The sequence below is a fragment of the Notamacropus eugenii genome, chromosome 6 (genome assembly GCF_028372415.1).
Source record: "Notamacropus eugenii isolate mMacEug1 chromosome 6, mMacEug1.pri_v2, whole genome shotgun sequence".
Taxonomy (NCBI): domain Eukaryota; kingdom Metazoa; phylum Chordata; class Mammalia; order Diprotodontia; family Macropodidae; genus Notamacropus; species Notamacropus eugenii.
Window position 1 is genome coordinate 330,910,479 of NC_092877.1, and position 15,302 is coordinate 330,925,780.

At 39.1% G+C, this 15,302-nt stretch overlaps 1 protein-coding gene across 2 annotated transcripts in view; it reads left to right on the forward strand.

The window, feature by feature from the left end:
- The first annotated feature begins 427 nt into the window (after positions 1 to 427).
- Positions 428 to 15,302, forward strand: part of TRPC1 (transient receptor potential cation channel subfamily C member 1) — a 77,854-nt gene continuing 62,979 nt past the window's right edge. Inside the window, exon 1 of one of the 2 annotated variants that reach the window (XM_072618199.1) lies at positions 428 to 1,834. In XM_072618199.1, the coding sequence (XP_072474300.1) occupies positions 1,339 to 1,834 (496 nt within the window). In that variant the 5' untranslated portion in view covers positions 428 to 1,338. The remainder of the gene's footprint in view (positions 1,835 to 15,302) is intronic. The other variant, XM_072618200.1, reaches the window with a different exon arrangement.

Sequence of the window (15,302 nt, forward strand, 5' to 3'; positions counted from 1 at the left end):
TCCCACCGCCCCTCAGCCCCACCGTGAGGCTGTTTTCTCATTTTAAACGTCTGCAGAGAAGATACGAGGTGCCCTCCTCGGCCACCATAGCTGCAAGTCGGGTCCGGCCTCGCCGCTCCCGGGAGACCGAGGATGACGTGAGGAGCGAGTCTGACAGCAGCACCCGAGGCCCGACAGCACCGGCTCCCGATCCCGCTCCGCCAGCCTCGCCACTGCCCCAGGCACCCCCTACCTCCCCGGATCGTGCCTCTCCCTGCCACCCCCCCAGCTTTTCGCGCAGCCCTGCCCCCTTCGCTCCGCATAGACCCCCCCCCGCCGCCCCAGCTTGTCTTTCCCAGCCCCCTCCCCAGTTCTCCTACCTCCCCGCCCCTGCTCCTCTCAGATCTCCCTCCCTCCCCAGATTGTGTCTCTCCCTGCCCCCCCCACCCCCTTACCGCACACTGAGCCCCCGGCCGCCCCAGCTCTTGTCTCTCCCTGTCCCTCGCTCCTCGCCGATTCCCCTCCTTCCCCTTCCCGTGGTCCTTGCGCCTTTCCCTATCCCCTTACCCCACACTGAGCCCCTGCCGCCCTAGCTCTGGTCCTTCCCCTGCCCTTCCCCCCAGCGCCTCTCCCTGCTCCGCTCTCCCACCTCCCCAGCACCGCGCCCCCCACCCCGCTCTAGTCTCTCCCTGTCCCCTGCGCCAAGCTACTCCCCCTCCCCTCGCAGCTCTCATCTTTCCCTGCCCCCATCGAGGTCACTCCCCCAGCGCCTCCCTGCCCCCCTTTTCCCCTCCCCCAGCTCCTCGCGCTCACCCCTCTGCCCCTCTTTCCAGTAGCCCGGTCCCCCTTTTCCCATTAAGCTCCTTTCCCGCCCCCTCCCCTTGTGTGGCTCCCTCTTCCTCTTACCCTTTCCTCCCTCCTCACCCCGCGGCTCCGCCAGCCCCCTCCCCTGATCCCAGCGCCCCATTCCCGGCCCCTTCCCTTTACTCCCAGTTCCTCGAGCTAGCTCTCTGCCCCCCACTTCCCGGACCCTAGCTCTACTGCTGCCCTCCCTCTCCGCGAGCCCCTCTTCCACCTCCCGGACTGTTCTCCTCGCTCCGCGCGCCGGTGCTCCCTTCCCCGCATCCCCGGCTCCGCGCGCCGGTGCTCCTCTCCCTGCGTCCCCGGCTCCCTTCCCCGCATCCCCGGCTCCCTTCCCCGCATCCCCGGCTCCGCGCGCCGGTACCCCACTCCCCGCATCCCCGGCTCCCTTCCCCGCATCCCGGGCTCCCTGCCCTCCTCCCCAGAGCCTCGCGCCGCGTGCCGCCCCCCGCCGAGTTCCTCGAGCCGCGCTCCCTCGGGCGGTCCCAGAGGGTGGGGATGGGGCTGGAGATGGGGATGGGGAGGGAGGGGCGCCCGGCCCCGGCCCGCGCATGCGCTTTCCCATCCCCGGCGGGCGGGTGCGGGGGACGGTCGCCCGTCAGTGGAGCTCTCGCGGCTCGCGCGCTGACGCCGGGGACTCCGGAGCGGCCGCGCCACGAGGGGACCGTGGAAGCTTCGCAGCTTCTCTCCAGCCACGGGGCGGAGTGGGGGTCGGGGCCGGGGCCGGAGGAAGCCCCCCCTCCGTCCCCGCCCCCCTCGCTGCCCCCGTCCCCGCCCCCGTCCCCGTCCCCGTCCCGGTCTCGGTCCCCCTCCCCACCTCCCGGGTCCCCCCCTTCATGGGCCGCCATCATGGCGGCTCTGTACCAGAGCTCGGACCTCTCAGGCTCGTCGGCGTCCTCCTCCCCGAGCAAGCTCCTGGCGCTGAAGGACGTGCGGGACGTGAAGGAGGACACCACGCTGGACGAGAAGCTCTTCCTGCTGGCCTGCGACAAGGGTGAGAGCCGGCCTCGGACCTGCCGGGACCCCGCCCCCGGCCCGCGGCCCCGGGAGAGGGACTGGCCCCGGCGGTCACCGCCGCCGTCCCCCAAGTGGAAGCCCCTGCGCTCGTTCGGGGCCCCTGTGGAGCCCTCGGTCCCAGGTCCCGCGGAGGGAAGCGGGGCGCACTGAGGAGCAGGTCAGCCCCTCGCTGTCCAGACCAGAGAGCGATGGACGGGGATCCCTCGCTGATTTGGCCGGTGTCCTGGATTTCAGGGGCACAACTCGAATTCGCATCCTGGTCCTCTGTAGGGCCTCGTTTTTTTCCCCCGAGCTACACTGCCCCTGACTGTTCAGTTAGATCTCTCCTTCCCCCTTCTAAAGCTGCTTCTGCCGCCGACACTCCTTAGCCTTGGGTGATGAAGAGAAGAGGTTTGGGGCAGTAGTTTCTTTTCTCTAGGCAGGATCCCCAACTAACTGGCTTTGCAGGAGGGAGCCTTTTTTTTAAACTAACGTATTAATCGACTCCTTGAGATAGTTCTCCTAGGAGGGCTTCTTACTCAAGCGTTCAGGAAGAGAGTGTCTAAAACAAGTATAGAACGCAAGTAGAGTAATTCAGTGGATAAGTGTGTTCGAGCCCCTGCTGCTAGAAATCGGCTGAATGAGTAATCAATCTCCTACTTAAAAAAAGATCATTCTGTAAACTTAGTGAATTGATTTTATTGGGTTTTTTGTTTACATCTGTAATTTTTTTTTTCTGGAAAGTTGATTTAAGTGTTATTGCCTTATTTTCTAGTCATGGAAGTTATCAAAAGAGTTGGAAGTTGTTTGATATTTGCAAAGCGGGGTGGGTTTTTTTGTTGTTTATATATTAGAGAAAATAAATAGAAACTTACATTCTTCTAGACTTATTATACAGTTTAAGAAATCTGGCAAAGAAGCATCCAAACTTTCAACACTGATATATAATAGTTATCCTAATATGTGTCATTAAGTATTATTTCGTTATGAAAGAATTTTTTGCTTTGCGAAGATTGAATGATGAATTTCTGTAATAAGTCATTCCCACTTAGTGGCAAATGTGATTTGATTTGCATGACTTATTACAACTGTATATACAATGATATGTGGGCATATATTCATAACTACATTGATATATAATATATAATTGCATCTTCTTTAGCAGAGTGCTTTTTGTCAGCATATACTAACAGAAAGGTAAGTTCTTTTTGTTAAAAGGTACATTACTCATTTATAGCCTTAGTTCAGTATCTGCTGTGGGCAGAGCCTTTTATTAGGCAAAAAAAATTCAGAGAACAATCAAATACATTTATCCCTCATAAAGATTATGGTATTTGAACTGTAGTAGATTACTTTACATTGTTGAATTAGCACTGATGTGCTTTTCTGTGTTCTCAGATTTAGTACTGTATTTTTCAGAGCACATACTTCCCTCAGTCAGTTCCTTAAATTATCAGGAATTATTATATTTTAATAATTATTTAAATTATCAGAAATTATTATAATTTAATTATCCTTAAAATTATCCTAGGTTTTAAGTTCCAAAACAGGCCTCACGTAAGTAGTAGAACCAAAACTTTAGTTACAGAGGTTGCAATACATGTAAAAATTTGATCCTAGTAAGTAAGTGGCGTCCTTTTTTTTCTTCCCATGAAAATAAAGTTGCTTGAACAGTTCTGAGAGGTTGCAGCTGCATATTTAGCAACTGCTGTTGGGTAGCACTTTCCTTGGGGTCCTCTGTGTGTGTTCTTGGATGTACATGCTGCTACCTGGATGGGGGTCCTCTTGACTTTCACCTTATTGCCAAGCTCTTGTGGTTGGATTTACTCCTGGAGACACTGACAGGATGAAGGTCAGTGAGTTTCTTGTCAAGGCATTCTCTACTCTGAGATAATAAAGATGGTCCGGAGAGTCATACTAGAAAGGAAGGAAAAAAACGGTTGAAACCAAGAAGCTACAACAGCTGCTAATAATTTTAAATAATTTAAAAGCTTTTGCCTTTTCAGAACCATGTACAAGATTATTTAATACATGCAAGGGGAGTGGAAAGCTGACCTTATAGCCACATTTATTCACATTAATTAATGTTTTTTCATGCACATGCAATTCAATATGTGCATACATATCTATATAATCATATCTATATAATAAATCTCTATACCATATCTGTATAATAAATCTATTGATTTATTCCCATAGCTTCTTTTCCCTGATTAACTTTTCATTTTGGAATGGAGAAAAGTTATTTGGGCTTTTCAGTTTGGGTCATATTCTAGGACTCAGGCACTATCTTTTTAAAGTTTTCAAATACTAACCCCCATTTCTGTTTTTTAAAAAAAAGTTATTGTAATTTTAATCTCCTAACATTTCATCTTTCAACCACTTCATTGTTGTTTAAGATAAAAACTTTAGTTCAAGGACACCTATGTTTTATGATGAAGGATCTAGAAGGGTTATTTTTTTAATGAGACTTTTCATTTTAGGTTTTACTTTGAGGCCTCAAGCACTTTGGTTCAGGGAAAGAACTAGGCATCTTCTATATTTAGCTGTTTTATTCTCAAGCTAAGGAAAGTAAAGAAAGTGACAAGGAGGCTGGGCAGGGGGCAGAGGAAGGATTGACCAACTTCTTATTCTTCCCTCATCTCAGGTGATAGTAAGCAGTCTGCTTTTATTTTATTGTTTTGTTTGTCCTAGAAGACCAAAAAAGGCCTTTTATGTGGGGATATCCTCTAGCAGCAGGAAATTCATTATTAATAATTTTTTTTCCCTTAACATTAGTAGTTGGTTAGAGTGAAATACCATGAATTTTAACACATGCATTTTGAATTGGGTTTAAATATATGGTTTGCTTCAGAATCTGATCTGTCCCTTTACTGAAGAAAAATAGCGTGTTTAGAAGTTACAGTTTTATAGTTTACATGCTTATGTAGAGAGTGGTGTTTAAGTATTTTTCCTAAATTTTTCATTTTGATAAACTCTTTGTAAAGATTGTTTACCTTTTAGAAGAATATGGAAAAATACTTATGACTTCTTAAAGATTAACTTAAAAATCAAAATTTGAAAAGGTGAAATAACAAAGATGATTTTCCATATTTCATGCATTTAAAAAACCCTAAAGTTGTCCTTAGGATTAATTTGGAGAAATAGTATATTTTGTACAATTATAATACCTAAATTTTAATTAACTGAAATATAGCCATACAATTTTTCTTTTTGAACTTTGTATGTACTAAATCAATATTGTTAAACTTTTTCATTGTGATCCTCACTAAATAAAAATTGTGAAAATCTACTCAAAAATATCTATAATTCTAATGACTACATCAAATAAAACAGTACTGTTTCCAGTACAGAGGTGAACATTTGTTTAGGGAAAACTAATAAAATCACATTCGGGGGGAGTTTAACTTGTTTTCTATATTTTTATGAAAAAATGAACTTTGGTTTCTTTGTATTAAATTTAAATAGTAAAGATAAAGAAGCAAGCAAGATATTCATAGTATCACAGTAAATATGTCCAGGGCATTGGGCTGTTGTTGTTTTTTAAAGAATTTTTTCGAAATGTAATAAACTCTCCTTGGATGTATTTTCCCTGTTGGTGAGAACTCTTGGAACAAAATTGCTTGTTTGAAGTGGGTAGTAAATGTCTCTTTACCCCTGTTTATTCTCTCTTTATTCTTTATCCTCCCATATATCCTGTGGTCATATGGATGCCAGTGGAGGGAGGAGCAGACTTAAGTTAATGAAGAACAAGAGTAGAACCATAAGTTTTAAAAAAAAAGAATGAGAATAGCTGTTTTATTTATTTATTTGTTTTATTTATTTATTTGTTATAATATATTGCATCATTATTATATCCCTCATTTTACAGATGAGGGAATCGAGGTCCATAGAAGCAGATGGACACACAATAAGTGGCAGTGTCAGAATTCAGACCCAGTTCCTATGAAATGTACCGTGCCGCTTCCCACAAGATGTAGGCAGGGGATCTAAACTCTGTGGGTATATCTTATGTAGGGATCCCTGAAAATTATTTGCCCAGGAGCACTACTTTCAATAGGGATTTAGGTCCAAATTGAGCTAGAGATTTAGAACCCAGAGAGTAGATTTTAGAGCTTCTTGAGTAAAAGCATGGAACAAGTTTGAGGGTCAGCATTATTTTATTTTAGTGGAAGGGTAAATGTGGTGGAAAAATTAATGACTTCAGAATTTTAGGAGGGCAGTATAGTAATACAGAGTTGCATACAGTGAATCTTGATTTAACGGCTGTATCTGCAACAGTTCAACAGACATCAAGCAGGAGGGTAAATAAATGAGTGGACTGCTTTAGATGATCTTTGTGTTCTCTTGTAGCTTAAAAATCCTCTGCTCTTGTAAAAGAATGCTCTTTTCTAAATAGTTGGTGACAAGTGTATGTTTTATATAAATAAATTATACATAAAGCTGTCCTGATCTCTCTAGCTCCTAGTGCCCTCCCTTTCAAAATCACCCTGTATTTATTTTGTACATATTTTGCATATACTTATTAATGTACTTATCTTCCTAAATTGCATGTAAGCTCCCTGGCCAACATTTATTTTTGTCTTTGTATTCTTAGTATTTAGCACAAGTGCCTGGAGCTTAGGACTTAGTAAACCCTGGCTGATTGTTGATTTAATGACCCTGGGCTAGTGTTTGACTGATATGACTAGATTGCTCTGGAGAGTGGCCCCCAACAGTGGCCATTACTGCATAATTATTTATCAGATTTGGCACAGTCAGTATTGTATGTGGCATTTCTTAAAGGGCATGCTGATAGAGTACAAGCTCTAATTGATTCTACCAAGCTGAAAAAGCTTTGGACCTAGTGACAAAACTGTCTGCTTTTCAAAGATCAGCCCAGCTAAATGTATAAGATCTCATTACCAAGAAAGTTGAATATCAGGTAACTGACATTGACCTAATGAAACAGATTAAAAAATAAAACAATCCTCAGTGTTGTACTACCTCCTTGATACTTTCATAATACAGAATAAAGTAGTTGTAGGTTTTTCTAAGAATTATAAAATTATGCAAAATATCTGCAGACATTAGTTTAATCATTGGTAATCCTGGTATATCATCTTTGCTTAGTGAGCAGTAAGCTATTGAACAAAGTGAACCATGCTACTTGAGAAACTGAGCCACATTTGTATCAACATTCTTGTTTTAATGAAACCAAAAAGTGAAAAGAAATTAGAAATAAATGGAAAGATAGCTCCCAGGTACTCCTCAGGGGCCCATAAAGAGGGTGGTTTCATAGCATCTCAAGTGCAAAAAAATCCACGTTTAATGAAACATTTGTTCCTCTTACCTTGCAGTACTCAAAATGGTCATAAACATATAATAAAGACATATTGGTGCATAATCTGAAATTGTTGCTTTATACTAGAAACACTGAACACTAGGAATTTTACCTAGGAAATGACAATACAAAATTGACTACCTGGGAATTGATACTCAAGACAAGTAAAGAGATATTAAGAGGGGCACTTAGCTACCCATAATTAATTAAGCTCATCTGGCCTAAACAAGCTACATCCTTTGGTCCTGAAAGAACTATATCATTGCTGACCCACTGTCAGCAATAGTTGAATGATCATAGAAAATGAGAAAGTTGCCACAAATTTGGAGAATGAGAAAATATCCCACTTTTCAAAAAAGAACAGTTTATAAAAATATAGACTAGTGAACTTAACTTTGATTCCTGGGAAAATTCCACGATGAATCACTTCAGAGATGGTTGTTGAACATCTAGATAGGGAAGCAGTGATTACAGAAACAACTTGGTTTCATCAAGAATAGGTCAGGTCAGACAAAGTTTACTCTTTTGGGCAAGATTTTAAACTAGTTGATGAGGGAAATGCTGTTGGATGTATTTACCTAGATTTTAACCAAACTTTTGGTAACATCTCATGCTGTTCTTTTGGATGAGGTGAAGAGATAGATTGAAAACTGACTGGGTAGCTGGATCAGATTAATTGACTTTATTAAAAATAGATTTGTATTAATTTTTTCTGTTCCTGCACTGTGTAGATTTTCCCTGTATCCATCATCCCAACTCCCCAATCATCCTTCAAAGACCAGTTTATTAAAGATTCAATGTCATTGTGGCCAGAGGTCTCCAGTATAATGCTCCAGAGGTTTTTGTTTGACTCTGTGTTGTTTTAATATTTTTATCTGGCATGGATAAAAGCATAAATGGCAAGCTCATCAGATCTGTCAATGACAAAAAGCAAGAGAGGGATAGTTAACATAGTGGATAACAGAGTAAGAATCTTGATGGATTATAGCATTGGCCTGAATGTAAGAGTTGGGTGTAAAATAATTAACTCAAGTTCAAGATGATGGAGCATCACTAACATTTGTTCTCATAAAAGGTCTAGGAGTGTTAATGGCCCAAAAGCCCAGTATGAGTCAGTAGTGTGAAGTAGCAATGCAGAAAATTAATGTCATCTTGAATTGCTCTAAAAGGAACATAACTTGCAGGAAAAGGGAGATGTGATGGTCCTGTTTCACTCTGGTCTAGTTAAATCTCATCTGTAGTGCTGTGCGTTGTTTAAGAAGGGCATTAATTAGCTGAAGAATGTCCAGAATAAGGCAACGTGATGGGGAAATCCATATAATATGATAATTGATATTTATGATAACCATTTGAAGGGCTCTCCAATGGAAGAGAGGTTAGATTTGTTCTGTTTGGTCCCGAAGAATTGGAAACTGAAGGAATGTTCATCACATGGGAAATGGCTGAGCAAATTATGTTATATGAATGTGATGAATTTATTATGAAGGCAAAAAATGATGAGACGGTTTAAAAAAAAACCTAGGAAGGCTTATATGAAGTGATACAAAGTGAATTGAGCAGAACTACGAGAACAATTTATACAATAGCAATATTGTAAAGATAACTAACTCTGAAACTTAGTTACTCTGTTTGACACAATGACCAACCACAATTCCAAAAGATTTAAAATGAAACTTACTGTCCACTTCTAGATAGAGAGCCAATGGACTCCCAGCACACCCTGAAGCATATTTTCTTTTCTCATTTTTTTTAAAGACATGGCTAATGTAATAATTTGGGCCAGGAACAATGGTTGGATGTTTCAAAAGAGGCCAATTTAGATGATCTTAAGAAAAACTTCCCCAACAATTAGAGCTGCCTCAGAGTGGATATGTGTGATGATATGTTGAATGATATGTGTGTAAGAGGGTGTTTACCCCTCTTTGGAGTTGTTGGAGCAGAGGGTCAATGAACACTTGTCAGGTACGTTATAGTAGGGACCCCTTCTGTATAATACATACATATATATATATATATATATGCATACATATGTATGTATATTAGACTAGATTATTCCTGAGGTCCTTTCCAGTTTTTAAATTCAGTGATTATTCGTTATAGATGAAGAAGTAAAAATCATACCAATAATACTACATATATGTATACACATACATGTATATATGTATATATATATATACATATCTTTAAGGTTTCCAAAACACTTTAAATATATTTTCTCTTTTGATCTTCACTATGACTCTGTGATATAGGTACTATTGTTATCTCAGTTTTATAGATTGAGAAATTAAGACAGAAAGATTGTAAGTGACTTGCCCAGAATCACATAGCAAATAAATGTCTGAGGCAAGATTTGGACTCTTATTTGCCTGACCAGTACCTCACCTGGCTTCCATGAAGCATTTGACAAGATCCAAACTAAACATATACTTTGTGACTTCAATGTGAAGGCAAACAAGGGGGCAACACGTCAGAAATAAAGTTAAAAAATATGATTCATATTCAAGAGATGAAAGAGGCCAAAGACTTGATTACCTAGAAACCTAAAGCATAAATACTTTCATAAAATTTACTTGACTATCTTTTTAAAATTTATTTTTGTTTTATTTTCAGTTCTGAATTCTCTTCCTTTCTCTTCCCCTCCACCATCCATTGAGAAGGCAAGAAAAACAAAACCCATTGCAAACATATATAGTCAGACAAAACAAATTATTACATTAGCCATGTCTTTAAAAAAATGAGAAAAGAAAATATGCTTCAGTGTGTGCTGGGAGTCCATTGGCTCTCTATCTAGAAGTGGATAGTACATTTCACTATAAATCTTTAGGAATTATGGTTGGTCATTGTGTCATTCAGAGTTACCAAAGCTTAGAGTTGGTTATCTTTATAATATTGTTATCATATAAATTGTTCTTATAGTTCTGCTCACTTCACTTTGTATCACTTCATTTAAGCCTTTCTAGGTTTTTTTTTTAGCCATCTCATCATTTTTTGCCTCCATAATAAATTCATTACATTCATATAACATAATTTGTTCAGCCATTTCCCATTTGATGAACATTTCTTTAGGTTCCAGTTCTTTGTTACTAAAAATATTTTTGTACATTAGGATCTTTTTCCTCTTTTTAAAATCTTTTTGACACAAACAAAGCCAATGCAACCAAGATTAGGAGGGAAGCAGAAATCTGGGGATGAATTTTTACAAAACTAGTATCTATGATAAAGGTCTCATTTCTAAAATATATAAAGAACTGAGTCAACTTTACAAGAATACAAGTCATTCCACAATTCTTAAATGGTCAAAGGATATGAACAGACAGTTTTCAGAGGAAGAAATTAAAGTTATCTATAATCATATGAAAAAATTCTCTAAATCACTATTGATTAGAGAAATGCAAATCAAAACAACTCTGAGTAACCACATCACACCTATCAGATTGGCTAACATGACAAGATGATGATGATAAATGTTGGAGAAGATGTGGGAGAGTTGGAACACTAATTCATTGTTAGTGGAGCTACGAGTTGATCCAACCATTTTGGAAAGCAATTGGGAACTATGCCCAAAGGTCTATAAAAATGTGCATACCCTTTGACCCAGCAATGTCACTTCTAGGGCTGTATCCCAAAGAGATCATAAAAATGGGAAAAGGTCCCACAGGTACAAAAATATTTATAGGAACTCTTTTTTGTGGTGGTCAAGAACTGGAAACTGAGGGAATGCCCATCAATTGGGGAATTACTGAACAAGTTGTGGTATATGAATGTAATGGAATAATATTGTGCTGTAAGAAATAGTGAACAATTGGACTTCAGAAAAACCTGAAAAAACGTATATGAACTGGTGCTGAGTGACATGAGCATAACCAGGAGGATAATATACACAGTAACAGCCACAATGTATGAGGACAGTTTCTGATAGACTTAACCTTTCACAACAATGCATCCCCAAAGGACTCTTGAAGCAAAATGCCATCCACATCCACAAGAAAGAGCTATGGAATAAGAACATAGAATGAAGCCCCACTATTTTCTCTTGTGATATGTTGTGGTTTGGTTTGGTTTTTCTCATGGTTTCTCCCATTTGTTTTAATTCTTCTGTGCAACATGACTAATGTGAAAATGTGTTTGTTTAATAAGAATGTAAGTGTAGAATCCATATAAGATTGCATGCCTTCTCAGGGAGAGAGTGGAGAAGAAGGGGAAGAAAATTTAAAATTTATGGAAGTGATTGTTGAAAACTGAAAACAAGTAAATTAATTAAATTTTAAAAATAAAAATCTTTTTGAGATAGAGACCTAGTAGTGGTATTGCTGGTTCAAAAGGTATGCACAGTTTAATAGTTTTGGGGGGCATAATTCCAAATTGCTTTCAAAATGATTGGACCAGTTTACAACTCTACCCATAGTACATTAAAGTATTTGTTTTCCTGCAGCCCCTATAGCATTTGTCATTTTCCTTTTTTTGTTAGTTTAGCCAATTTGATGGGTATGAAATGGTACCTCAGTTATTTTAGTTTGAAGTTCTCTAATTATTGGTGATTTTAGTATTTTTGTATGTTTATTAATAGCTTGGATTTCTTCCTCTGAAAATTGCCTATTCATGTCCTTTGGACGTTTATCAATTAGGGAATGACATACTTTTTTACTCAGTTTCCTCTAAAATTTAGAAGTGAGACCTGTATCAGAGAAACTTACTGTAAAGATTTTTTTTAACCTAGTTTCCTGCTTCTAATCTAATATAGCAACAAAACAGATGGAAAAAAGAAACTACTGGCTGTCTTAAGAGTTACCCTTAAAAGGGTTGCCTAACAAAAAGACATTAAATAAGAAATAACATTGTTAAGAAAATTAGAAGAGCAAATTAAAAAAAAAAAACTTTAGAAAAGGAAACCATTGGAGAAATGAAAGCAAAAATTAAAAGATGTTTAAAATAAATTGGAAGAAAATAATGAAAAATCACCAAAATGAAGCACATAATTGATTTTTCTGAACAGATATTAAAAGATTAAATTAAAATAATGGAACAAATTATAGAAGGTACTTTATCAATAGGGACAGGTAGGATTGAGAGGCAAGGCAGCAATATAGTGGATAGGAGTACTGAATTTAAAAGTCAGAAAGGACCTGCTTTGAATCATCCCACAGACACTCTGTCCTTTCTGGCAAATCACTTAACTTCACCTGGCCTCCTCTAAGGTCCTTTTCATTTCTAAATATATGAGCTAAGTGACAGGAACTAACAGCCCATGTCACTGCTTTCTATTTCTATAAATTTATAAAATGTCTTATGTACATATCAAGCGTATTCTTGATGAAAACATGAAAAAGGAACAGACTGACTTTTGCATATAGTTTCCTAAAATGTGTCATCTCCATAGTCATATACTGATGCAGTGTGGTGAATAAAAGATCATGCTGAGTCTGTTGTTTGAGTTTTTAAAAAAACATTTGACTTGATAGAAGAAAATGCAGTTATAAAGGTTTGCCTTAAACTAAGCCTCTGCTTCTCAAAGGGTAAAAATCCTGTATGCAAGATTATAGGTCAGGTTGTTCACAGAAATTGCTTTGATGAATTATCTGCTGAGTATCAACATTAGGTGAGGCATGAAAACCCAGGTTTGCCATTTCAGTATCAAATAAAAGGATATCTAATTGGTGGCAGGCTGGCCCCATAACCGGAGGGAGAGACCAAGATGGATTGCATTTGGGAATTGCGCTTTTAACAATGGCACACTACTACAAAACTCCTTAGGAAGGGTATATAATGGATCCTTGTAGAAGGTGTACCTATGTTTTGGACTAAATGGACCTCCAAGGTAGTTTTGTAGCTTTGAAATTCTTTATGTGACAAGAAAGGGAGGGGCTGGTCATGTAGTAAAAGTTAGCAATAATAAATGGGACAGCCCAAATGTTACATTGCTATCCATTAAATATTTAAAAACAAACAAAAACCAGAAGTCTTCCATACATTGGATAGCCCCCTTTGGGGGATTTCTATAAATATCAGGATCATGCAGGATGAGAAGACATGTAGGAACTGAGTAACTAAAGTATGAGATTACTTATTCATTGAAGTAATTCCCTTGATACCTAGTATTGTGACATGTACAAAATACTTAGGGTAGTAGGTTTTAGATGGGACTTTAGAGCTGATCTAGTCTTTAAATTTCTTGATGTTAAAGAGGAGGGTGATGTGGCCAAGGTTGTGCAGGTAGTAGTAAATAGCAGAGTAGGGATTTGGGCTAAGGTTTTCCCAAATCTAATGATTAGCTTTCTGAAGAGGAATTTTTCAGAATTTAGAAGTCTACTTTTTAGATAACAGATACAAAATTCATTTTTAGTCTCATTCTTTTGAAGGCTTTTTTTTTTTTTTTTTTTTTTTTTTAGCATAGCAGGGCTTCTTAGAGCTTTTGATCTACCTTCATAACCCTTAGAGAAACCAGGGTCACCTGCAGTCTAAGATAAAACTTTGGAGTTCAGCTTCAGGGGAGATTATAAATTATAAGTGTTTAATAAATGTTTGCTGAATTGTTAAATTAAATGAACTCTGGTTGTAAATGCCTTACAAGTCTGTTATAACCTTGTGTAAAGTTAATATGTTCATTTGGGAGGCATTTTGGCTAAGTATAGTCAGTAAAGCCCTCACTGTACTCTTTAGGAAACCAGGCTCTCTCTTTAAGACTTCTTAAGCCTTCCAATTTTCTTAAAAGCAGTTAAGCCAGTTAATGAAGTAACTGTGAGGGGAAAACAAGACCAGACACTTTTTTTCTCTCTAAAGAGAAAAGTCCCTGGAAAGTAACCTCTGAATTTTAGGGAGGTTAGAAATTTGTTTTGTTTTGTAATTTTCTTAACTGTTTGCTGGGAAATCTGTATGTTAAATCACTGGGCTCAGCAACAGTATTAGATGTAAGTAGAGTAAGCAAGCCACCTTTGCAGTGGCATTTACAGGGTTTGAGGACTCCAGTCTTTATTTTGGCATATTGTTGATGCTTCAAGAATTTCCATTGGAGTTTGATTTATTTGGTTTGAAATAAAACCTGGTTCCTTGTTAAAATTCAGGTGACTCCTTGGAATACTAACACACTAAGCTGTTATTATTAGCATCTAGTTCCAAGCTTTCCTAGCTATGTGACATACATTTTGATTGGAGATGGAGAAAGAGGCCTGGAACATAGAACACTTTTGGGTATGGCAGGTCTTGAGTGAGGGCTCAAGGTAGCTAGTATATGAAAGTTTTACACGCACATGGGATAGAAAGTTATTTGTTAAGAATAAGAAAAAATGGTAAAGAGAGCACCAGGGAAAATATTTCTGTTGGGGATTAGAATCATTGTTCATTTAAAAATTGGAAAATTGGATAGCTCTTTGGGAAAAAAGTATTTGGAGGCATACTTTATGTCATCTACAATAAAACTGTAACCAAATCAGCAATCTAAATATGAAAAAATTCATAAAATACTGAATCAAAGGAGTAAGATATCTGTCTTAATTATATAATTTAGGGATATTTTTAGCTTTCAAAGGGAAGAAATCAGCAGAAACAATAAATGGTCTTGATTATATAAAGATTAAAGGATTTTGCTAAAGAAAAAGCAATTTCTTAATGGAGTGGGAATGACTGAAAAAGCTACAGTAAATGAATTATAGAATCCAAATTGTCTTAAGTACTTTGCTTTCAAAAAATTGCCCTCCATTAGACTTGAAGCAGAGGAATATGTGTTTAGTGTTTCTCCCTGCCAGTTTTGCAGAAACTGTCTCTTAACAGGCTTGTTATGTAATTTAAAACTTTGAACAATCTGATTAGCCAATGGATGGTTGGTATTTATTCCACAACCACATGTGATAGAATATTATTGTAGGCCATGAAATGATGAAAATGAAGAATTCAGAGTAACATGTGAAGATTTATGTGGCCCGATGTTAATGATGTAAAAAGAATAATATGCACAATAACTACAACGTAAATGAAAATGAAGGTTGTTAATTCTGTGTAATTGAAAAAACCAATGAAGAGAGAGAGAGGAGATAATGTAGACAATGAATCATACCTCCATTCTCAAGGCACTGCTAGTTTGGTCATTATTTGAACAAAATATATTACATATTTTATTTGGGGGCCTTATTTTGTCACTGGGAAGAATTTG